Raw genomic sequence first — 22,355 nt, forward strand, 5'->3', positions numbered from 1 at the left:
GGGATTTCTTTATTGTTTTTAGCAATGGGGGTCTTCTATATAATCAAGTGTCATATCCCTAAATATAAAATATTAATAAACATAATTTGTTTTCAATTAAATAGCTGTATTGTTCATAAAACGTGTAATCATACGTTTCCTTCATTCAGATCCCTTCTCCTACGCCGCTGCAATAACCTGTTGTTGTTTTGTTTGCGGTGGAATCTGTTATCAAATCGCAAAAAGATAACATCTAATTGCAGCAATATGAGCAAAGCCAGCAACAGTAAGTTATTCTCAAAATTCAAAACCTTTCCACTTCAATATTTATAATTTAATAGTCATGCGTTTGGCGCTACTGCAACTGAAGGGTTCCAAGGACAAGGTGGCCAATGTCCAAAATGCCGCCAGCAAAATCGAGGCGGCGGTCAAGGAGCACAAGCCTCGATTGATCACTCTGCCGGAGTGCTTCAATGCTCCCTACGGCACCAAGTACTTCCGGGAGTACTCCGAGACCATTCCCGATGGCTACACCTCGCAGCAACTCTCCAGTCTGGCCAGGAAGCACCAGGTGTATATCGTGGGCGGTACGATACCGGAACTGGGCGAAGACGATGCCATCTACAACACATGCACGGTATGGTCACCCACTGGTGACCTAGTGGCCAAGCACCGCAAGATGCATCTCTTTGATATTGATGTCAAGGGTGGCATTCGCTTCAAGGAGTCGGAAACGCTGACCGCTGGCAATGATTTTACCATTATCGACATAGATGGACACAAGATTGGCATCGGCATCTGCTACGACATCCGATTCGAGGAGATGGCCAGGCTCTACCGCAACGCAGGCTGCGAGATGATCATCTATCCGGCTGCATTCAACATGACCACGGGTCCACTTCACTGGGAGCTACTGCAGCGATCCCGTGCCAACGATAACCAACTGTTTGTGGTCACTACATCGCCGGCCCGTGATACAAACGCCGAGTATGTGGCCTATGGCCATTCCATGGTGGTGAATCCCTGGGCCAAGGTGCAGCAGAGTGCCAGTGAAGGCGAGGACACCGTGGTGGCCGATATAGACTTTTCCGAGGTCGAGCAAGTGCGTCAGCAGATTCCCGTCTTTGGACAGCGACGTCTAGATCTGTATGCCACCGAAAAGAAGTCCAAATAGGGGGTCTTAACAAAGGTTGCGTAACAAGGTCAAAGACTCTTTTTGAAAATTCAAGAATCTTTTGTTTTAACCACCTTTAAAGCTGTGCATTTATGTTATTTGATTGTATATAAAATTTATTAGACCTACACACATGTAACATTGCTTAATCACCACAAACTATTAAGCTTTATCTAGTTGATTATCGCTAGGAGCTGCCTCAGATGCAGCTGATTGCACGTAGTGGGGCCGCTGGGCCTGGTCGAAAAGAGCTCGTATGGCTTCGTCGGTGGCCATCAAGGGCTGACTAATGAATTCCAAGGCCTGGAAGAGAAATAAGGTGTACCATTAACAATACCATTGCTATGCTCACAATACCATTAAATCACTTTATCTAATGATGCACTTACCCTAACTGCGTACTTCTCCGCCTCGCAAAGTGGACTTGTGCTGGCGCTGGACAGCTTTAGTGTCTCCTCGGGAATGCCCACGCCAGTGTGCAGCACCATGCGCTGTAGGATATTCAAGTTTTCGGCACTCAGGCTGATTACATCGGTGGCGGGCAGGTTGAGGAATCGAATCTTGGCCAGGAACTTCAGTTGCTTTAGCATATCCAGCTGAATTTCACGGATCTGGTGGGTGGCATGTAACAGTTGTTTCGTTGACTCGTTCAATAGCTGATTCTTCTGGGTGAGATCGGCTTTCCAGCGGGCTAACTCCTCAACCATAACGCTGCTGGCGAGGAACTTGGATCGCCAGACTTCACACTGGCCGGCCAGGAACTCAATCTGCTCGGTGTGGGTGGTCAAATTGTTGGCAGTGTCCAGCAGAGCTCTAGCCAGTTGCAGTTTGTCCTCTGTGAGCAGATTAACCCGTGTCTGCAAATCCTCGCCCACGGAGGCCACCAGCAGGCTCTTCAGCTCGCTGTTCACCTGCGTTTGAAACTTATACTGGGCTTGAAAGTAATTGCGTTCCTCGCGCATCTTGGCCAGCTCCTGCTTAAGTGAGATTAGCTCCTGACCGCTGGCTGTGTCTAGATCCTTAATATCCGACGGCTCAGTATCCAATTCCTGGGTGCGCAGGGTGGACACCTGATCAACCAGCACTGCAATGTCCAGATTGTTCTTGTCCCGATGGATTTTGTGTTTACTCGTTGGCTCAGAGATCATCGGATTCACGGCACCCGGATATGGTTCGAAGGGCACAAACTTGGGGGCCTTGGTTTTCTTATGCTCGGGCAGCGAGTCCGCACTGGTGACCAGTCTTGGCCGCATCTGGACCAGCTCTCCCTTGGGCACAACTGGCGCCAAACTGCGGGTAACGATCTCGGGGCGTCTGTAAAGGGTGTGCAAGCCGGGAAGGGGCAGATTGGAGGCGTGGCCACTGCTGGTTGAAGCCTTTCTGTCCATGACAGCCTCCTGGACAACGGAGCTGTCCTTCCGCGACAATTGGGGCCTCTTCACCTTGGTGTCCACATCAGCACTCGCTGGGACTTCACTTTCTGTTTTGGCTGCTCCACTGTTTTGCGGCTGCTCCATGCCATCGCCACTGGTGCGACAAGCCGGGGATTTTTCCGTTCCTGGCATCGCGCTTTCAGTCGCTTCCATTTTTTGGCAACCTTTGCAAGGCGAAACTAAATTTTTCTAGTTTAAGAATTTGTCTGGCTGTGCCAGCAAAACAAAAACAATGGCCGAGGGCTGCCAACTCCTGTAAAGAAGTTTGTTATTTGCAGTGTTGGTAAATACCTACATTTTTTGTAACTAGCTACGATTGTACAACTTTAAGAGCTTAGTAAATTGTTAGACTTAAGATTTATTAAATGGAAATGTATTTTGCTTTTGAAATGCTCCCCTACCCACAAATATTGGTAAATTTCCAACAGAGCACCTAAGCGCAGTGTGACCAGAGCATGTCAATACCAAAATGCACGCTACACTTGCTTTAGCAGTGCTGATTGGTCCACCCACGCACACGTCCACACTTTTTGATAAAGTCGATTGATTTGATTGACCGAGAAAAAAAAACAAATAAACACGACGAAGAAAGGGTGAACTGGTGCCGGCGTAGCGAAGATACCACTAACGCCACCTATCACCACCACCCGCCCAGCCACGCCCCTCGCCCGCCCGCGGTGCGCCAAAGGATGTCCTCAGTGGAGGCGGAGGTGCTGCAGAAAATCGATCTGATTGAGCCCACAACCGGAAAATTGTTTTTCGAGCACAAAACGGAGCTGCTTTTCTGCCGGCCGCATCTGATGCCGCTGAAGACGCAGGCGCTGGAACGCCTGGAGGAAATGCATCGGGACACCGCTCGCCAATTGCAGAAGAAGCGCCAGCAGCAGAAGTCCACGGAGCCCACAGGCTCGCTATGAACCAGTCCTCCTCAAACGCAAGAACACAGTCGTCATAAGCACACACACCACACACACACGCGCACCACAAGCACACACAAGGAGAATCACTGAAAAGCACAAGGACTGAGTAGATCGGCACCTGGATTGGGATTAGAATAAGCACTAGTCAGCATGGCCTACCTACTGAGCTTTGGCATCGTCGCCGCCCTATTCCTGGCCAGCATCTCGCTGTACCGCTACGGAAACATACCACGTCAGCACATCCTGGTCACTCTGTCCGTGCTGACCGCCTGGTGCTTCTCCTTCCTGATTGTATTCACCATTCCGCTGGACGTGACATCGGTGAGTCGGGATGTGGAGCTCTTAAACCATTTGCCATCGTATACAACCAACAACAACTAAATATTTATTCAAGTCCATAAGATTTTGTATAAGCGAATGTTGGTCTTACTTTAATACGTGCCAATGCTGTCGTCTTTTCTGCCATATGTTGTGGTTTTGTATGTCCTTGTAGTAGAAAGGATAAAAACTTTTGATTTTGTGAAAGCACAGAAATTATAGATATTTAGAGACACGTTTTTAACACAAAAAAGGGTCCCTCAAACTTCCATTTCCATAGAAACACAGTTTGTTGCATTTCCTTGTATTGTTGTTCATGCGAAACTTTAGTAATTTTTTAACAAACCGCATTCTATTGTTTCTTAATTCAGGAATTAATTAATTTTTTATCTAAAGCTTCACAGACACTCATCAAATTGTAAACATACATACATTTGGTCTGGAATTTCTTATCTATAAATGAATCACTGCTGCAGCTAGACAACAAAAAACCCAATTCGATCATAGAAATACAATTTGGTTGTTTTTATGGCTTATTTGGTTATCGACTCCTATAATAAAAGCTAATAACAATTAACAATCAATTTTATACCTTCCATTCCAGACCCTTTACCGCCAGTGCGTGGAGGAGCACCGACCCACGCCAGCCCCAAATGTGACCAACACGTCGGCCGCCACTGTGGCTCCGCCGCCGCAGTGCCAGGAGCCGTGGGGCATGGTACCTGCATCAGTGTTTCCCAACCTCTGGCGCATTATTTACTGGAGCTCGCAGTTCCTCACGTGGTTGATCATGCCGCTGATGCAGTCGTACCTCAAGGCGGGCGACTTCACCGTCAAGGGAAAACTGAAATCGGCACTGATAGAGAATGCCATCTACTACGGTTCCTACCTGTTCATCTGTGGCGTACTACTCATCTATATAGCCGTCAAAGGAGAGTCTCTGGATTGGCAAAAGCTAAAGGCAATTGCCTCGTCAGCTTCGAACACATGGGGATTGTTCCTGCTCATCCTGTTACTGGGATACGCTCTGGTGGAGGTACCTCGGTCACTGTGGAACAACGCCAAGCCGGGATTCGCACTGCAATACGCCTACTTTAAGGCGGCCAAACTGAGCACTGAGAAGGCTGAGGCCGAGGAGCATGTGGATGACATCCTGGAGTCCCTGCAAGGCCTTAGTCGGGTCATACCCAACAATCACGAGCTGCGCCCCTGCCTGGAGACCATTCTGCGCAAAGTTCCCATTGAGCTGCAAGAGCGGGCGAGCCGAAACTTTGCGCGCACGGGTGGCAGCGGCATGGGTGCCACGAGCTCAACTATCTTGCCTTCCGAAAAGGCGCTGGTTCGCATTCATAAGCAAGTAATCAAATCCCTGCAAACATTGCAGCGCACCGAAGCACTATGGAGCGTGCAGGTGCAGACAGTGCTGCATCTAGAGGATGTGGCCAAGAATATACACTCATCGGACCGGCGCTTTAAATCGGAGTTTCCGCGCCAGCGCACGCAGCTGGAGCGGATCTGCTACAGCGCCACTCTGCAGTGGTACTGGGAGTGCCTGCTGAAGGCCCCGTTTCTCAAGACCATGTGCGTTCTGACCGCCACCATGTCGGCCATGGTGGTGTGGAGCGAGCTAACCTTCTTCAGTCGCCACCCTGTGCTTTCCATTTTCGCCAACGTTATCTACGTGGCCAAGGAGAGCTACGACTTCTTTACTATTGAAGTCTTCTCTATGGTTGTTCTCTGCTACTTCTTCTACTGCACTTACTCGACGATCTTGAGGATACGCTTCCTCAATCTGTACTATCTGGCACCGCATCACCAGACCAACGAGCACAGTCTGATCTTCAGCGGCATGCTGCTCTGCCGTCTGACGCCACCCATGTGCCTAAACTTCCTGGGTCTCATCCATATGGACACACACATCATTCCCAATGTGAGTATAACAATTTGTTTGCAAACACTATAACATGTATAAACTATATAAACTATTTCTTAGCGCATTATGGAGACGGTCTACACACAGATCATGGGCCACATGGACGTTATTGGGATCATCTCGAACGGCTTCAATATCTACTTCCCAATGTGTATGCTGGCCTTCTGTCTGGCCACTTGGTTTAGCCTCGGCAGTCGGGCCCTGAATGCCCTTGGCTTCCAGCAGTTTCTGCAGAACGAAACGATCGCCACCGAGCTGGTGCAGGAGGGAAAGGATCTGATAGCGCGGGAAAAGCGCCGGCGCCAGCGAGCCGAGGAGGCGATGGCCAGGAGGCGTGACTTTAACCGAACCGATCAGGTTCTGGGCAGCGATTACTTAAGCAAATACCGGAGTGGAGGACCCGGTGGGCTGGCCAGTAGTCGCACGCCCGCCGACGGGCTGCTTCGCGATGGTGACAGCAGCTTTGACTATGCGGCGGTGGCTTCTTCCTCCGCACTGGGCGTACCGCGCTCCCTGTCGGAGGAGATCAACGACCGGTTCGGTGTGAGCACCCAGGTTCAGGTGGGATTCCGAGACCCGGACTACGAGACGGAGACAGATGGTCGAATTGTCGGCCCGCCCCCTCGAGGACTTTTCGACGATGTCTAGACAACAAATATGGATATCTCTTTATTTCAATTCGTTACCGAGTATCTCAATGCCCGCAATGTTCCGTAGTATTAATGTTTCGCTCGTGCTTAAGTATTTCCCGATGCCACTGCTGCTGCTGTTCCTTCACACCTATGTACACCATTCAGTTGAATAAACCACTAGAAAGGATCCTTAGCCGCCTTGCGAAGGGAATAGTGCGATTCGTTGCCGATGTCCTGGCTAGTTTCCAGACCACTATCCGTGCTAGTACCTTGCGATTCCAATTCCGTCGACGTGTCCGCCCCCTTTGAGTAGTGGGAACTTTTCAGATCGATGCTAGAGTCTTCTGGATCCACATTTTCAATCTTTTCGTCGTTTTTCGACATCGGTTTCTTACGCAGCTGCGATATGGGATGCGGGTTTATGCGCTTGCGACCACGCAGATAGCCACTGCGTGAGGTAACCGGAGTCGTCGGAGAATACATTTTGCCGTCTTGACTTCAATGACTGGAAAAATTTGGGATCCTGTCAGTTTAGTAAGGCAATGTTAAGTGACAATCTTAAAAAAGATTGTCAACCATATTCTTCAATAGAGAATACCTATATGTATATTATACCTTTTATATACAACATGCAACTGGTTATCGGCTTAGAAATCAACATTTATTTGTTAACCTAGAATTCACAGCAATTGCAACAGGAGCTTAACAAAGGTGGACTTTTTTGTATGTGTGAATTGGTAAAATATGTACAATCGACGGGCCTTGAGGGACATTGTTTAGGCCCAAAGATTCAGTGTATTGTGCTCCTTGATGGGTTCCCATGGGTGTGTTCCGTGTTCAGTGTGATCTTGGGTGGATAGCTACTCCCTATTCATCGCCGCCACCCTCTTCGTCCTCATCGAATTCGCCCTCCTCGTCGGCTGTGGCCTCCTGGTACTGCTGATACTCCGATACCAAGTCGTTCATGTTGCTCTCGGCCTCTGTGAACTCCATTTCGTCCATTCCCTCGCCGGTGTACCAATGCAGGAAAGCCTTCCTCCTGAACATGGCGGTGAACTGCTCCGACACCCGTTTGAATAGCTCCTGAATGGCGGTAGAGTTGCCAATGAAGGTGGCCGACATCTTCAGACCCCTGGGTGGAATATCGCACACCGCCGTCTTGCAATTGTTCGGGATCCATTCCACAAAGAAGCTGCTGTTCTTGTTCTGGATGTTCAGCATCTGTTCGTCCACCTCCTTCATGGACATGCGGCCACGGAAGATGGCGGCGACGGTTAGATAGCGACCATGTCGCGGATCGCAGGCGGCCATCATGTTCTTGGCATCGAACATCTGCTGGGTCAACTCCGGAACGGTCAGAGCTCGGTACTGCTGCGATCCTCGCGAGGTCAGCGGTGCGAAACCGGGCATGAAGAAGTGCAGCCGGGGGAAGGGCACCATGTTCACGGCCAGCTTGCGAAGATCGGCGTTCAGCTGGCCAGGGAAACGCAGGCAGGTCGTAACGCCAGACATTGTGGCCGAAACCAGATGGTTGAGGTCCCCATAGGTGGGCGTGGTCAGCTTCAGTGTGCGGAAGCAGATGTCATACAACGCCTCGTTGTCGATGCAGTACGTCTCATCCGTGTTCTCCACCAGCTGGTGCACACTTAGGGTGGCATTGTAGGGCTCCACCACCGTATCGGACACCTTGGGCGAGGGCACCACCGAGAAGGTGTTCATGATGCGGTCGGGGTACTCCTCGCGGATCTTCGAGATCAGCAGGGTTCCCATGCCGGAGCCAGTGCCGCCACCCAGCGAGTGGGTCAGCTGGAAGCCCTGTGGGATACAAGTATAGAGTATAGATTGATTTTTAATCGGCTCAGTGATGCAACTTACCTGAAGGCAATCGCAGCCCTCAGACTCCTTTCGCACCACATCCAAGACCGAGTCCACCAGTTCAGCACCCTCTGTGTAATGACCCTTGGCCCAGTTGTTGCCTGCCCCCGACTGGCCAAAGACAAAGTTGTCCGGCCGGAAGATCTGACCAAAGGCGCCGGAACGAACGGAATCCATGGTGCCGGGCTCCAGGTCCACAAGGATGGCACGCGGCACATACTTGGCACCGGTGGCCTCATTGTAGTACACATTGATGCGCTCCAGCTGAAGATCACTGTCGCCATAGTACGTTCCAGTGGCATCTATGCAGTGCTCATCCGAGATTACCTCCCAGAATTTACCACCGATCTGGTTGCCGCATTGACCGGCCTGGATGTGCACAATTTCACGCATCTTGGCTAGCTGTCAAGGATCAATGGTTCCTTTTTCACAACGAAAAAATGGTAGAAAAAAAACACCGAACTTCAAATTCAGTCTGAGTTGGGGGCAGAAAGCGGCGAAAGACTGAATATTTAAACGTATAATTTTTCAGGTTTATATTTTAGTCGTGTACGTGCTAGCTGATACTGAGGTGGACTGAGCCTGGTTGGGATTACTGCACGGAATGTTCCGAGATGGGCTACTACGATTCGGGACTTTGACACATTTCACATTCTCTAATTTCAGAAAACTCAGTTCTTTGGTTTTGAGCAAAAACTTTAATAGTACTTAGATAATCGAATATACGGCTAAAATTCGAGATGGGATGGATTTGGCGTTGCCCTAGAACCAATAGAGGATTCCAAGGCCAACGACCAGATGATACGATTGATATTGACATGGATGTTGTGGAGTTTTCTCCTTTGTAAATGGGTATATGGGTGTATAATGGGATGGGTCGACTGTTCCTTCTGCAAAAAGCGCCTTTTAAAGTCTTTTGACCTTGCCCTCCAAACTCCAAATATAATCGACCCATCCTTGTGTAAAATCTACGTAGGGAAGGTTCGTCTAACAACCAAATTTTGGCGGCGGCTGGGTCTCTACAGGATTGTAACTACGATTTGCTGATCCATTGGCTCTGGCTCCTACAAGGAGGAGTCCCACAGCTGGCTGTACGGATATCAGACGGAGGCTCGCTTCAGGCACAAGGTGCTCTCGATGATGTCGGTGGGCTGGAAGTCCGGATCCACGAACTGCTCATGATTCAGGCACCTTGTGCCACCCATGCAGGTGCAGGAACACAGAGAGGCGGTCTCATCGTTCTCCGTGGTGTAGTTGTTCTCCAGCAGCTTGCCATGCATGTTGTACGTGGACTCATCATCGAAGGTCACCGGCTGGGCATTTCCGGCCAGGTTCTGAGCATCCTGCTCATCTCTCTTGGCATCCTCCGCTTGCCTGCAGATCGAAATCCATTAAATTAGATATTTCCTGCACTAGAAACCCACTTACATGGTCATGAAGCGAAGCACCAGCAGATTAATACTGGCGGCCACCACGGCCAAGCCGAACAGGATGAAGACCAAGCTCAGTGCCACATAACCAGGCTTATTAGTAAGAGCTTGATCGTTCTGCAATGCCACATAATCGCCGAAGCCAATTGTCGTCAAGGTGACGAAGCAATAGTAGAAGCTATCGAAGTAGCTCCATCCCTCGTATCGGGAAAATACTGCAGCTCCAGTCGTGATTATAATGGAGGAGAGCATTCCGGTGGCCAACATGAGGTTCATCTCGGTGGCATCCGTACAACGAGCTCCACTGGCTCTCTTTGCCCGCCTTATAATCACAGATGCGAACTTATTGAGACGTTCTCCGATCGACTGGAACATCACCAGACCCAGAGGGATGCCCACCTATAAGGGGATATCTTTATAAGACTGAAATTTGGGATTGCACGTTTACTTACCATAGCATAGCCCATACAAAAGGCTTTTCCCGGAATTGTGACTGGCGTGGAATGTCCATATCCTGAAATAAATGAATTATTTACAGTATGATTATGAATAACAACTACAAAGTAAACATATTTAATTAAATTACCTATCATAGCCAGTACAACCGTGCTGAAGTAGAAAGCTCCAGCAAATTTCCACTGAGGTCCGGCCTTGTGGGGCTTATTTTCAATAATGACGATTTCCATCACACGGAAATCCTCGTCAGTCACATTGTACTTTCTAACAAAGTTGTTTTTGACGGCTAAAATTGATGAAATAACTTTATTACTATAAAAACAGAAAAATATTTACATTCTTACTCTGTAGGAAATCCCATCTTTTGGCCTCCGTTGGGGACTCCAGGGAGTCGAAGACTGCAGCTCCAATTAAAAGATAGGTAAAAGTGCATACCACCAGGGAAAGGGTTCGGACATTCTGTCTCTTCATCATAAATCCCTTTTTCAATCTCAAATAGTATCTCTACTATCTATGATTAATTAAATTCTGTGCACAACGCGCCTTTTTTATTCAGTTAAAGATGCTGCGTCTGACAAAATCGATAGTTGTCAGCAAAACAAACACACAGCATCCGCCAAAAATTGTTGATTTCGACTACAACGGCTCAATAACAAATGGCACAATAATTTTGACAATGTTTAGCATTCTTTAAACATTTAAGTATTTTTCTTTTATCAACTACTTAAATTGCATGGACCGTTAATCTCAAAAGGATTGAGATATTACCGTTAGTTCATCACAACAGAAGCAACAGAGTTTGATGGCGTTGCCACTTGGCAGGATCTTAACTCTGTTAACAGCTTAAATGCTATAATGCCAAGATAACATATGCATCTTCATTTTTATAAAAAGGACTCATATACACAAAAAATCAATTTTTAATAAAATTTCATTTTATTACTTTAGTGATTTTGGTTTTTCTAAGCCCTTTTTACCATTTAAAATTTCGCAGAGTTTGCAGCGCCGATAACTTAACAGACTATCGATTTTCGGGAAAAGTAAACATATCGCCAGCTCTGATTTGTTTATGCTAAAAAAAACCACGCAAGTTCCAAACGTTTGGATTATTGCAGTTGGCTGCTGAGTCTCTGACGTCGACGTTTCCATGCTTAATTAACCGGAAAATGTTGCGAATACGTCGGCGCTTCGCTTTGGTAATTTGCTCCGGTTGCCTGCTGGTTTTCCTCAGCCTGTACATAATCCTCAACTTTGCGGCGCCGGCAGCCACCCAAATAAAGGTAAATAAATGCTATTAAATCAATTCGAATGTATATTAAGTTCTTTATTTTAGCAGCCCAACTATGAGAACATAGAGAACAAGCTGCAGGAGCTGGAAAATGGTTTGCAGGAGCACGGGGAGGAGATGCGGAATCTTAGGGCGCGTCTGGCCAAAACATCCAACCGTGACGATCCAATAAGACCTCCACACAAAGTGGCTCGCTCTCCGAGGCCAGGACACTGCCAAGATGTGGTCCAGGACGTGCCCAATGTGGACGTACAGATGCTGGAGCTATACGATCGCATGTCCTTTAAGGACATCGATGGAGGCGTGTGGAAACAGGGCTGGAACATTAAGTACGATCCCTTAAAGTACAACGCCCATCACAAGCTGAAAGTCTTCGTGGTGCCGCACTCGCACAACGATCCTGGATGGATTCAGACGTTCGAGGACTACTATCAACACGACACCAAGCACATCCTATCCAATGCTCTCAGGCATCTGCATGAAAATCCTGAGATGAAGTTCATCTGGGCGGAGATCTCCTACTTTGCTCGGTTCTATCACGATTTGGGCGAGAACAAAAAACTGCAAATGAAGTCGTAAGCATGCATCCTATATAATAATAATACAATTATGAAACCCGGTAGTTTATCCACAAAACAAAGTGCAAAGCATTTTCGCTTTTGTATGCTTTAAACTTTACACAGTTGTTTTGTGCAGCAATTACTACGTTATTGCGCTGAAACTGTTTAGATAAACAAACTGCATTGACACGAGCTGCTTGTTTTACGAAACAGCGTTGTGTATGTATATCTACTTAATATTTATAGCCCAAAGCAGTAATAGGAAGTGATAAGCTTAACAGCTTCAAGGTCTACGAATATTCAGTTCTTATCCTAAAAATAATAAATTATTTACATATTTGCAGCATTGTGAAGAATGGACAGTTGGAATTTGTGACTGGAGGATGGGTAATGCCGGACGAGGCCAACTCCCACTGGAGAAACGTACTGCTGCAGCTGACAGAAGGCCAAACCTGGCTGAAGCAATTCATGAATGTTACACCCACTGCCTCCTGGGCCATCGATCCCTTCGGACACAGTCCCACTATGCCGTACATTCTGCAGAAGAGTGGCTTTAAGAATTTGCTTATTCAGAGGACGCACTATTCGGTGAAGAAGGAACTGGCCCAACAGCGCCAGCTTGAGTTCCTTTGGCGCCAAATCTGGGACAACAAAGGGGACACAGCTCTTTTCACCCACATGATGCCTTTCTACTCGTACGATATTCCTCACACTTGTGGTCCAGATCCCAAGGTGTGTTGCCAGTTCGATTTCAAACGAATGGGCGCCTTCGGTTTGAGCTGCCCGTGGAAGGCGCCACCGCGTGCAATCACTGATCAAAATGTGGCAGCTCGCTCAGATCTGCTGGTTGATCAGTGGAAGAAAAAGGCTGAGCTGTATCGCACGAACGTACTGCTGATACCGTTGGGCGACGACTTCCGCTTCAAGCAGAACACCGAGTGGGATGTGCAGCGCGTGAACTACGAAAGACTGTTCGAACACATCAACAGCCAGGCGCACTTCAATGTCCAGGCGCAGTTCGGCACTCTACAGGAATATTTCGATGCAGTGCACCAGGCGGAAAGGGCAGGGCAAGCCGAGTTTCCCACGCTAAGCGGTGACTTTTTCACATATGCCGATCGATCGGATAACTATTGGAGTGGCTACTACACATCTCGCCCGTATCACAAGCGCATGGACCGCGTCCTTATGCACTATGTACGTGCAGCAGAAATGCTCTCGGCTTGGCACTCCTGGGACGGCATGGCCCGCATCGAGGAGCGCCTGGAGCAGGCGCGCAGGGAATTGTCATTGTTCCAGCACCACGACGGTATAACAGGCACTGCCAAGACGCACGTGGTCGTCGACTACGAGCAACGCATGCAGGAAGCTTTGAAAGCCTGTCAAATGGTAATGCAACAGTCGGTGTACCGTCTGCTGACAAAGCCATCCATCTACAGTCCGGACTTCAGTTTCTCTTACTTTACGCTGGACGACTCCCGCTGGCCTGGATCTGGTGTGGAGGACAGTCGAACTACCATAATATTGGGCGAGGATATACTGCCCTCCAAGCATGTGGTGATGCACAACACCCTGCCCCACTGGCGGGAGCAACTGGGGGGCTTTTACGTATCCAGTCCGTTTGTAAGTGTTACCGACTTGGCGAACAACCCGGTGGAGGCACAGGTGTCTCCCGTGTGGAGCTGGCACCACGACACACTCACCAAGACTATTCACCCACAAGGCTCCACCACCAAGTACCGCATCATCTTCAAGGCTCGGGTGCCGCCCATGGGTCTGGCCACCTACGTGTTAACCATTTCCGATTCCAAGCCAGAGTGAGTAACAGTTGAAACATTATCCATTCCTCAAATCCTAACAATCCTTACCGTACTTCAAGTATTGTTCGATAATTTGTTAAAACTATTTGACTCGTACATATGTCGTTTCTTTACACGTTTCCCTTGAATCTTTCCTTAAATCATTCAATCACTATTGTCGGATTGTAACTATTGATAACTATGTACACTCCTTAAGTGTGTTTCAGTGTTATAGCTAATTTACCAGTTGCCTTCATTGTCTTTGAGCTTTTATTTAGTTTTTTTCAATAAGCATTTCAATGTTACTTACAGACACACCTCGTACGCATCGAATCTCTTGCTCCGTAAAAACCCGACTTCCGTACCATTGGGTCTGTACCCGGAAGATGTGAAGTTTGGCGATCCTCGAGAGATCTCATTGAGGGTTGGTAACGGACCCACTCTGGCATTTTCGGAGCAGGGCCTCCTTAAGTCCATCCAGCTCACCCAAGATAGCCCGCACGTGCCGGTGCATTTCAAGTTCCTCAAGTATGGCGTTCGATCGCATGGCGACAGATCCGGTGCCTATCTGTTTCTGCCCAATGGACCAGCCTCGCCAGTCGAGCTAGGTCAACCGGTGGTCCTGGTGACCCAGGGCAAATTAGAGTCGTCCGTAAGCGTGGGACTTCCGAGTGTGGTGCACCAGACGATAATGCGCGGTGGAGCACCTGAGATACGCAATCTAGTGGACATTGGCTCACTGGACAACACGGAGATCGTGATGCGCTTGGAGACTCATATCGACAGTGGCGACATCTTCTACACGGATCTCAATGGACTGCAATTCATCAAGAGACGGCGTTTGGACAAACTACCTTTGCAGGCCAACTATTATCCCATACCCTCTGGCATGTTCATCGAGGACGCCAATATGCGACTCACTCTTCTCACGGGTCAACCGCTGGGTGGATCTTCCCTGGCTTCGGGTGAGCTGGAGATTATGCAGGATCGACGTCTGGCCAATGACGATGAACGCGGCCTGGGACAGGGTGTTTTGGACAACAGGCCGGTGCTGCATATTTATCGCCTGGTGCTGGAGAAGATTAACAACTGTGCTCGACCGTCAGAGCTTCATCCTGCCGGATATTTGACCAGTGCCGCTCACAAGGCTTCACAGTCACTGCTGGACCCGCTGGACAAGTTTATATTCGCTGAAAATGAGTGGATCGGGGCACAGGGACAGTTTGGCGGTGACCATCCTTCGGCTCGTGAGGATCTCGATGTGTCGGTGATGCGACGCTTAACCAAGAGCTCCGCCAAAACCCAGCGAGTGGGCTATGTTCTACACCGCACCAATCTGATGCAATGCGGCAATACAGAGGAGCACGCACAGAAGGTAAGCTGTGAAGATTATTGGTAGTTTTATATATTAATATAAAAGCTAGTAGAATTACTAAGTATTTTATAAGGAATTAACTAATTATTAATTGTTCGTCGCTATTCATTTCCCAGCTGGATGTGTGCCACCTACTGCCGAATGTGGCAAGATGCGAGCGCACGACGCTGACCTTCCTACAACATTTGGAGCACTTGGATGGCATGGTGGCACCGGAAGTGTGCCCCATGGAAACCGCCGCTTATGTGAGCAGTCACTCAAGCTGATCGCAACGTGTTCACGCAAAGGATGAAAAAAGAATCTGAAGCCAAGCGACCAAATCCCAATCTATGAATCTCGGACGCTAATCCACTGCAATACAGGCAATCTTCGTTTAATGTTCGACTCAAGCACTGACTGCACCGAAAGACGTAATGCGTAATCCATACTACGTATCATTTATTTATTCAAGCTTCCACACGAGGGTTTGGAAATTCAATCCTATGACGCAGCGGTGTATTATTCGCACCCCCCATGTAACTACACGTTTTACTCTGTTTCCCCTAGGTTTTTACGTTTTTTGTGATATCCATCCAGTCCCACAGCAAGCAATACATGTCTGTATTCGATATCCCCAATGGGGCATTGCCTATAACAATGAATCGTAACTATAACTAACGTTTAACTGTAAAGTAGGCTTAGTGTTAATGACGCAACTGCAACTGAAATGATATTAATCTCGACGTTTGTTTTTTACAAATTGAATAAAATTGAGTCTCATTTAGAATCGACTTTTACGTGCTATTCTAAACTAAAAACATAACGATTGTGTTTTTATTGCAAAGTGAAAAGGATTTCCATAATAATTCAGATTTAGTTAGATCGTCTTTTAGTTAAGTTATAAAAACCAAAAGTGATTTTGTTTAATAGCAATATTAATTCTTATAAATTATCTCAAGAAACCAAAAAAAATAATGTTGAATCCATTTTTTTTAATATGTTTTAATCTATGCAGAAGCTATACTTCTAATATTAGTAAACTGTTGATCATATCGAGTTAATGTGGACTGTGCATTATGAAACGGGCTTTTGAGGCGACAAATTAAAGCCATAATCATGAGTTATAGTTTTAGTGGTTGAAAAACAGAGTGCAATCTTATCAGCTCCAGTGCGGGGTACTGTTATTGCCAGAATGACCTACAGAGATAGAGATACTGAGAGCGAGGAGGCAATTGGAAAATGCACAATGGAAATGGAAATCCGGATTGAGCGTAAAGTGGTTGTTTTGGAGAGAAACGCTGCGCAGTGCGCTCTCTTCAAAATCCGAAACGAGCAACGAAAGCAAAACCGAATCCGAATCGGAATCCGAATTTGTATTTGTATCTGTGAGATGCTCTCGCGCTCTCTCTCTCTCTCTCTCTCTCTCTTCAACGACGACCATCGGAATTTTTCTATACAGAAACAGAAATCTCAGCCAGCTCGCTGTTTTCAAGTTTTGAATCCGCATTTCAGTTCAGTTGGATTCAGTCACAGAGTCAGAGCGTCAGATTCAGATCATCGTGGTCGCCAGTGAGTTTGTTTATATGTTTGTTGCTGCCTGTGTGTTTGCTTGTCAAGTTCTGCAACAAAAACAAGGCATCTAAACAAAAGTGGTTCAAAACAATTACGAGGAATAAATTCCAACTAAATCGAATCAAATGAAAAAAAACACAGTGTCGCTTAAATCACAGAGTAACTGCAGCTCTAGTTGTTGTTGTTGTTGTTTTGAGGCGGACTGGAATTTAATTAAATTAAATCAAGTACGAATGTGTGCGTGCGTGTGTGTGTCTAAGCTGCGTTCTTGAGTTGTTCTTGTTCTAAGTTCTTTTTTTCGTGGCGTGTATCTGTGTGCGCGTGTCGTGTGCTGGTGTGCGTGTGCTTTTTGTGAACTACGTTTTGTTTCAATGCCAAAAAAAAGTATCTATGCCGTGGCATGTGCTCTCTCTCCATCTCTCTCTTTCGCTCGCTCATGCTGGTTACATAAATACTGGTAGAAGAAGAGGAAGAGAAGGAGGAGCAGGCGGTGGCGGAGGCAACAGAAATTGAAATACAAATTCAATTAACACCTGAAAACGAAAAGCCAACTGGAACGCAAACGTCTGATTGGATAAGGAAAATAGAAAACGGACAAACATGTGTTTGAATTTCCAACCTATCTGCTTCTCACCATTCCTATGAAATGTTCAAAAGCAAAGCTCCTTGAAAGAGGAGGGAATAAAAGAATGTGGAAAAGAGCAGCAGAACCAGAACGAGAACACCAAAAAAAAAACGAAATTAACGACGTCACATAAAAGTGTGTCAAAGCAGCAGCTCACGCACACCAGCGTGCTGCCAATTTGTATCTGTGTGAAGCTTTAGCTCTCTCTCCCTCTCTCGCACCGTCCCTCTCATGCTCTTTCGCTGATAAAACGCAACGCACACAGCGCGTATACATAATTTATATATTTATTTAAATGTTTTTCGTTTGCTCGCTTCGAACAACGAGTTTTTCTCGTTATTCTAAGACTGCCCCCTTTTATTTCTCGCTCCATCTAAAGATTCGAGCTCTTTTCATACGAACATACGGACGGCATTGCTCAATTATTATGTCATAAAAACATTTTGAATGGCAAACGTGCGATAGAAGTTCAATTCGTTCAAGGCGAGATATAGTATTATTTTTCAAGCTTTGAGTTTTTTGGCGCAGGAGGAAATGCAAAAGTTGTCGCTGCTGCTGCTGCTGCTTTCTTGCGTGTGTTTGTGTGCAGGAACGTGCAGCAATTTTCCAACGTTTGCATGAAAAACCTAGTGCCCTAATAAGCGAAACGCGAGAGAGAGGAAAGCCCAGTGCGAAGAGAGCGCGAGAGCGTAGCAGAGGCAGAAGCAGTTTTCCCGCATTCGAATTTAAAAATCAATGTAGAAAATGCAAAGCGGACAAAGAAAACACGCACGCACACACACATACACACAGAGATTCATCGAGTCCGAATGTTAGATAGAAATGTGATCGGACGGGCACGTGTACGTGTCACACAGATACAAAAGAGCGCCAGAGAGCGAGAGAGAGCGCAGCGAGAGAGTGGAAAAATGTTTAATTTTCAGCTGCTCGCAGCAAAAGCAAACGCAAACTTGTCGTTAGAATCAAAAAAAGCACGCTGAGACAAAGACGCGCACGAAAACTGAACGGAAAAACGGAAAAGGCAAAGACGGATGAAGCAGCGCAAAAGGGGAAGCCAAAGCAGGCGCTAAATATTTTCAAAATATATATATTTAAAAACTTTGCGCTTCGCTTCGGTAATATTTGTATGCAAATCTAATCAGAGTGTGCCTGTGTGTGTAATTGTTATAAATCAAAACGCGAGCAACAACAACAACAGCAACAACAAAAGCAGCTTAGCCCGAAATGTAAAAACCCACAATAAAGTAACAGAATCAATTCAGGATCCACTACAACAACAACAGCAAAAACCACTGTCGCGTCTCCAAATGAAACAATAATTGAATAATTGAATTACGCAAATAACTAAGAAGAAAAAAAGCAAAGAAAAAGGCGAATAACGAGTAAAAAGTAAAAGTAAAAAAGTAAAAAGTTTAAAACAAATTCGTAAAGCCGTGTACTGAGTAAGCCAGTCAGCGCTTAAAGTACCATATATAGTTGTTCTTATCTATACCCACACTCAATTAATTGCAGCTGAATGCACGACTCCTTGCAGAAAGGTGAATATATTTCAAACTAGTCATAAGATCTTGGATTAAGCTTAGTTTAGCATAAGCCAGGTACAAGTTGTGCTTCTCTGCAGTCAGAATTCTCTCTAATTCAGAACGGGAAATTCCTTTTACTTTTTTTTATTATCTACAGCAATTTGTATCTTTCACATTGAAAGCATCCGTATTCAAACTTTGAATGAAAGGGGAAACATGCCTAAATTTATTCGCTTTTATTTAAACGTTTATTCCTTGTTGAATGATTTAAATTCAAATCTTTGGTTGACTCATTGAAATAGCTAAGTAAATACTTATTTAGCGTATGATGGCAAGATTAAAATTTGCTGAATTTCGACTGTGTTTAAACATTAAACTTTTCCCCTTTTGCGCAATCGAATGAAATTGCTTTGGAGCATATTTACGCGGAATGCGAATGCCTTTAATTCCTACTATTCCTACATGGGTATGAATATGTACTACTGATTGGCCGATCTCTCTCTGTTTTTTCCTTCCCCATCTCTCGTTTCGCTCTCTCCATCTGCATCTGGCATGCTAATCAAAGTTGTAGCTCATCTCCACCTTCCCCCTGCCCACCCTCCCTCTCCCACGCCCTTTACGTTTATCTGCTCATCAATTTGCTCGTTTCATAGCCGCCTAACCCGACACTTGATTCTAGTTTTTTTTCTCCCCAGCTGCTGTTAAATGCAAATAGGCATTAAATTGTCCGCTTGTCTGTCGTTTCGTTTCATTTGCATTCACACCGCCGACCTCTCTCACACCCCCCTTTACCACGCCCCCCATTTGGACGCCCCCGTTGCGCAATTTGGTGGGGCAGCAGCTCGTATGTGGGTTAAACTGCTGCTACGGCTGCTGTTGCTGCTGTTGCTGCACCACTGGCAAAACTACAGAAAACAGAAACGGAGAAAGGAGGTGGAGAAGGAGGAGGTGCACTGCACTGAGAGAAATAATAGTGGGTCGTGTTCAGCTTCTAAAGTAATATGTTCCATCAGCTGATCCAAGCTGAGTTCAATCAAAAAGTGCAGTGTGCACGCAGCATGCTGAAAATTAGGTCACTCTAAAAAGCACGTATAACGGCTGTTTAATCTTTGATCTTTAAACTTAAACCTAAAATCGATTTAAATGAAAATTTTATTAATCGTAAATAGTTATTGATCTCCAAATATGAGATCCTTTTTTCTCGGTGCAAAGTGTGCAGGGGGACACAAAATAACTGGGAAAAATTAAGCCAAAACGAAACGAGAAAAGGTTTATGTAAACAAGCACACACACACACACACTTACCCACACTCGCACACACTCACACACACACAGTCGCAGAGGGCCGTGTGTTCATGCAAAAGGCACGAAACTGCTGTTAACCTATTTGCCGTAATGGTTACGGCGGTGATTTCGACCCGGAGACTCTCTCGGCTCGGCTAATAAGCCGAGAGTCCGAGCCCCATTTTGGAGTCGATTAGGGCCCCCCTTCCCTTCGTACCCCCTTCCACTCCTGGAACTGAAACTAAAACTGAAGTGCAAAACTGCAAACTCGGCGGTAAACTAAAGTGCGAGCACTGTTCTGGGAAATTCTAAGCCTCCGAAATTGCGTTCGTAATAAATGGTTGAATGAATAAGTTGAATGAATGAATCACTTGAGGATCAGAGCACCGCGACGCAGTAATTTCTGGGGGTTGAATTTGTGGTCACCACAAGTTTTCCATATGGAAGCTGCCGGCCAAACAACTTCTTATATTTCGGAGTGTTCTATCTCAAGTTTCGTTTGGCATTAACGGGGGTTCCCATTTAATGGCATGTATACTCTATAGAAGCCACATTCTTATACAGTCTGCGTCATGCGACTAGTTCCGGCTTGACACCATCTTGGATTTTAAAAATTGACAATATGCTATTTATATTCGTTCTTTTTTTTGTATTTTTTTTTATACCCATTGACGTAGAATGGTAATGATAACTTGAATTGAAGCTCAAGGCAATTTAATGACACTTTTTATAGCCCAATCTGAATACTCTTCTGCGAAACTGAGTGCCTCGTTAGGTTTCCAATTATTCCTGTTATTAATAAAGCTAATGGGGTTTGACCTGTTGTTTAACTTTCGATAATCTCTAATCCACCTGGAAAGATCCCCCCTGCCCCCCTTCAACCCAACGACCTTGCCGCGCCATGTCCATAAATATTCAACGAATTTTTAATTGCAAGCAATGCCCGTGGATATCGCTTCGCAGACTATCGACTAGGCGGTAATTGCCGCCTCAATTAATTGGCTGCATCAATTGAAAGCCATTGGAGGTGAGCCTCCGCAGTATAAAAATGAAACAACAAACGGCAAGCGGCGAATAGCAATTACAATTACCCATCCATCGACTTTGATGCCGTTCAAGTTCACAGCGCGTCATCGAATGAAAACAAAAAAGCTGCCATAACAAATTACTTGCATTTGTAATAATGGAAAAAATGCATGTACTTTTGCTCCGGCTTCTTCGTTCAATTGAATTTCTGTTAATGAAAACTCGCTGCCAAAGTGACGTAACAAAATTTGTGGCCAGCAAAATGAGCGAGGCAAACAAAAAACCAAAACCAAAAACAAAAACAGCCAGAAACAAGAATCAGCAATAAGTGAAAACAAAGGTGGGCTAAGCAATAACAATAAGCAATAATCTAGAAGAATTTGCTGCCAACCGAAATACATAATAGCCATAATCGGAATCGCCGAAAGAGAGGCAAATAGGGCGAAGAAAGAGACGGCATGTATGTATGTATATACATTGCTGCAGGTGAGGATAGCAGAACGAGGTGCATTCCTCAAGCGAAACCGTGTTGTCGTCGCCAGGGATGCGTAGTATCAAGGCGGACTTGCAGCAAGTTGTTATTTATTCACCCAGGCACTTTTGCCACCCAGATACTAGAAAACCTAGGCAAACCTAGGCAAGAGAACAGAACTTGTGGGTAAAGTTTTACATTAGAACTTACAATTCTAAAGACGACTCTGAAGAATTCGCACATCTTTTACGGTGGCTACACCAATCCAATGACTCTGTCTTAGGTAATCAAACTGATATCCTTACCATCTCTGGTTCTGCTTCATGTTGCCGCCGTGCTGCTGCTGCTGCTGCTGCTGTAGCTGCAACATATGCACAAATAGGTTTAAAGGGTGGAAAGGGCCGAATGAATTACAATTTCGCCTGCCAGCATCGATTCTGGCTAAATTGGGACGCTGTTTGTCGCCGTCTCTTACTCCGCTCTCTTTCTGCCACGCTGCAGCTATCTCTGTTTCGGCCATTCTGGCTGCCAAAAGAGCTTCTGCCATTTCTTCTGCCCTAGCTGCAAACTGAAAACTGAAAACTGAAAACCGTTGTTGGCCTGGCCAAGTGCAGTAGCAGTCGTACAAAAACTGTCGCCTGGCTCGCCGACAACTGGGGCAATTTTTAATTAAAACGCCAGAAATAAAGCACAACGACAAAT

The 22,355-nt window shown here is 46.2% G+C and overlaps 9 protein-coding genes across 12 annotated transcripts in view; 5 read left to right on the plus strand and 4 right to left on the minus strand.

The window, feature by feature from the left end:
• Positions 1-87: 87 nt before the first annotated feature.
• LOC122622680 (omega-amidase NIT2) lies at positions 88-1,285 on the plus strand. The gene is made up of 2 exons (XM_043801326.1): positions 88-265; positions 321-1,285. The coding sequence occupies exons 1-2, from the start codon at positions 247-249 to the stop codon at positions 1,151-1,153; spliced, it is 852 nt and encodes a 283-aa protein (XP_043657261.1). The 5' UTR covers positions 88-246; the 3' UTR covers positions 1,154-1,285.
• Positions 1,243-2,895, minus strand: LOC122622679. The gene is made up of 2 exons (XM_043801324.1): positions 1,543-2,895; positions 1,243-1,456 (listed from the first exon to the last, which is right to left on the minus strand). Exons 1-2 carry the CDS (start codon positions 2,737-2,739, stop codon positions 1,316-1,318), a joined length of 1,338 nt encoding a protein of 445 aa, XP_043657259.1. The 5' UTR covers positions 2,740-2,895; the 3' UTR covers positions 1,243-1,315.
• Positions 2,896-3,088: 193 nt separating this feature from the next.
• LOC122621844 (BBSome-interacting protein 1) lies at positions 3,089-3,649 on the plus strand. The gene has a single exon (XM_043799834.1). It carries the CDS (start codon positions 3,276-3,278, stop codon positions 3,501-3,503), a length of 228 nt encoding a protein of 75 aa, XP_043655769.1. The 5' UTR covers positions 3,089-3,275; the 3' UTR covers positions 3,504-3,649.
• On the plus strand, positions 3,513-6,576 carry LOC122621841 (LMBR1 domain-containing protein 2 homolog). Its single transcript, XM_043799831.1, has 3 exons — positions 3,513-3,827; positions 4,429-5,754; positions 5,818-6,576. The coding sequence occupies exons 1-3, from the start codon at positions 3,657-3,659 to the stop codon at positions 6,403-6,405; spliced, it is 2,085 nt and encodes a 694-aa protein (XP_043655766.1). The 5' UTR covers positions 3,513-3,656; the 3' UTR covers positions 6,406-6,576.
• On the minus strand, positions 6,416-7,046 carry LOC122621843. The gene is made up of 2 exons (XM_043799833.1): positions 7,005-7,046; positions 6,416-6,894 (listed from the first exon to the last, which is right to left on the minus strand). Exon 2 carries the CDS (start codon positions 6,870-6,872, stop codon positions 6,567-6,569), a length of 306 nt encoding a protein of 101 aa, XP_043655768.1. The 5' UTR covers positions 6,873-6,894; positions 7,005-7,046; the 3' UTR covers positions 6,416-6,566.
• Positions 7,029-8,848, minus strand: LOC122621842 (tubulin beta-2 chain). The gene is made up of 2 exons (XM_043799832.1): positions 8,265-8,848; positions 7,029-8,204 (listed from the first exon to the last, which is right to left on the minus strand). The coding sequence occupies exons 1-2, from the start codon at positions 8,655-8,657 to the stop codon at positions 7,257-7,259; spliced, it is 1,341 nt and encodes a 446-aa protein (XP_043655767.1). The 5' UTR covers positions 8,658-8,848; the 3' UTR covers positions 7,029-7,256.
• Positions 8,849-8,942: 94 nt separating this feature from the next.
• Positions 8,943-10,624, minus strand: LOC122620937 (two pore potassium channel protein sup-9). The gene is made up of 5 exons (XM_043798626.1): positions 10,495-10,624; positions 10,281-10,436; positions 10,147-10,208; positions 9,693-10,093; positions 8,943-9,638 (listed from the first exon to the last, which is right to left on the minus strand). The coding sequence occupies exons 1-5, from the start codon at positions 10,622-10,624 to the stop codon at positions 9,365-9,367; spliced, it is 1,023 nt and encodes a 340-aa protein (XP_043654561.1). The 3' UTR covers positions 8,943-9,364.
• Positions 10,625-11,204: 580 nt separating this feature from the next.
• Positions 11,205-15,942, plus strand: LOC122620936 (alpha-mannosidase 2). 2 transcript variants are annotated; one of them, XM_043798623.1, is made up of 5 exons: positions 11,205-11,430; positions 11,484-12,013; positions 12,343-13,815; positions 14,110-15,172; positions 15,289-15,942. In XM_043798623.1, exons 1-5 carry the CDS (start codon positions 11,317-11,319, stop codon positions 15,436-15,438), a joined length of 3,330 nt encoding a protein of 1,109 aa, XP_043654558.1. In that variant the 5' UTR covers positions 11,205-11,316; the 3' UTR covers positions 15,439-15,942. The 2 variants fall into 2 exon arrangements, with proteins under 2 accessions (XP_043654558.1, XP_043654559.1); XM_043798624.1 differs by having other exon boundaries at positions 11,487-12,013.
• Positions 15,943-18,318: 2,376 nt separating this feature from the next.
• The window catches only part of LOC122619350 (RNA-binding protein Nova-1), a 37,038-nt gene continuing 33,001 nt past the window's right edge, over positions 18,319-22,355 (plus strand). Inside the window, exon 1 of one of the 3 annotated variants that reach the window (XM_043796226.1) lies at positions 18,319-18,886. Coding sequence is in view for 1 of the 3 variants with exons in the window: in XM_043796230.1 (XP_043652165.1) it covers positions 18,865-18,886 (22 nt within the window). In the remaining 2 variants the exon portion in view is untranslated. The remainder of the gene's footprint in view (positions 18,887-22,355) is intronic. The other 2 variants (XM_043796228.1, XM_043796230.1) reach the window with 2 other exon arrangements.

This window comes from Drosophila teissieri, chromosome 3R (assembly GCF_016746235.2).
Source record: "Drosophila teissieri strain GT53w chromosome 3R, Prin_Dtei_1.1, whole genome shotgun sequence".
NCBI lineage: Eukaryota > Metazoa > Arthropoda > Insecta > Diptera > Drosophilidae > Drosophila > Drosophila teissieri.

What these genes read in the sequence shown, in the direction of transcription:
- LOC122620936 (XM_043798623.1), top strand. Translation starts at nt 11,317, where the DNA reads ATGTTGCGAATACGTCGGCGCTTCGCTTTGGTAATTTGCTCCGGTTGC. An exon ending in ATTTCCGATTCCAAGCCAGA is followed by an intron (nt 13,816 to 14,109) that starts GTGAGTAACAGT and finishes TGTTACTTACAG; the next exon opens with ACACACCTCGTACGCATCGA. An exon ending in CAGAGGAGCACGCACAGAAG is followed by an intron (nt 15,173 to 15,288) that starts GTAAGCTGTGAA and finishes TTCATTTCCCAG; the next exon opens with CTGGATGTGTGCCACCTACT.
- LOC122620937 (XM_043798626.1), bottom strand. Translation starts at nt 10,624, where the DNA reads ATGATGAAGAGACAGAATGTCCGAACCCTTTCCCTGGTGGTATGCACT. An exon ending in GGTTGTACTGGCTATGATAG is followed by an intron (nt 10,209 to 10,280) that starts GTAATTTAATTA and finishes CATTTATTTCAG; the next exon opens with GATATGGACATTCCACGCCA. An exon ending in GTGCTTCGCTTCATGACCAT is followed by an intron (nt 9,639 to 9,692) that starts GTAAGTGGGTTT and finishes TTCGATCTGCAG; the next exon opens with GCAAGCGGAGGATGCCAAGA.
- LOC122621843 (XM_043799833.1), bottom strand. Translation starts at nt 6,872, where the DNA reads ATGTATTCTCCGACGACTCCGGTTACCTCACGCAGTGGCTATCTGCGT.
- LOC122621841 (XM_043799831.1), top strand. Translation starts at nt 3,657, where the DNA reads ATGGCCTACCTACTGAGCTTTGGCATCGTCGCCGCCCTATTCCTGGCC. An exon ending in TTCCGCTGGACGTGACATCG is followed by an intron (nt 3,828 to 4,428) that starts GTGAGTCGGGAT and finishes CTTCCATTCCAG; the next exon opens with ACCCTTTACCGCCAGTGCGT. An exon ending in ACACACACATCATTCCCAAT is followed by an intron (nt 5,755 to 5,817) that starts GTGAGTATAACA and finishes ACTATTTCTTAG; the next exon opens with CGCATTATGGAGACGGTCTA.
- LOC122621842 (XM_043799832.1), bottom strand. Translation starts at nt 8,657, where the DNA reads ATGCGTGAAATTGTGCACATCCAGGCCGGTCAATGCGGCAACCAGATC. An exon ending in AGGGCTGCGATTGCCTTCAG is followed by an intron (nt 8,205 to 8,264) that starts GTAAGTTGCATC and finishes TGTATCCCACAG; the next exon opens with GGCTTCCAGCTGACCCACTC.
- LOC122622679 (XM_043801324.1), bottom strand. Translation starts at nt 2,739, where the DNA reads ATGGAAGCGACTGAAAGCGCGATGCCAGGAACGGAAAAATCCCCGGCT. An exon ending in CGGAGAAGTACGCAGTTAGG is followed by an intron (nt 1,457 to 1,542) that starts GTAAGTGCATCA and finishes TTTCTCTTCCAG; the next exon opens with GCCTTGGAATTCATTAGTCA.
- LOC122621844 (XM_043799834.1), top strand. Translation starts at nt 3,276, where the DNA reads ATGTCCTCAGTGGAGGCGGAGGTGCTGCAGAAAATCGATCTGATTGAG.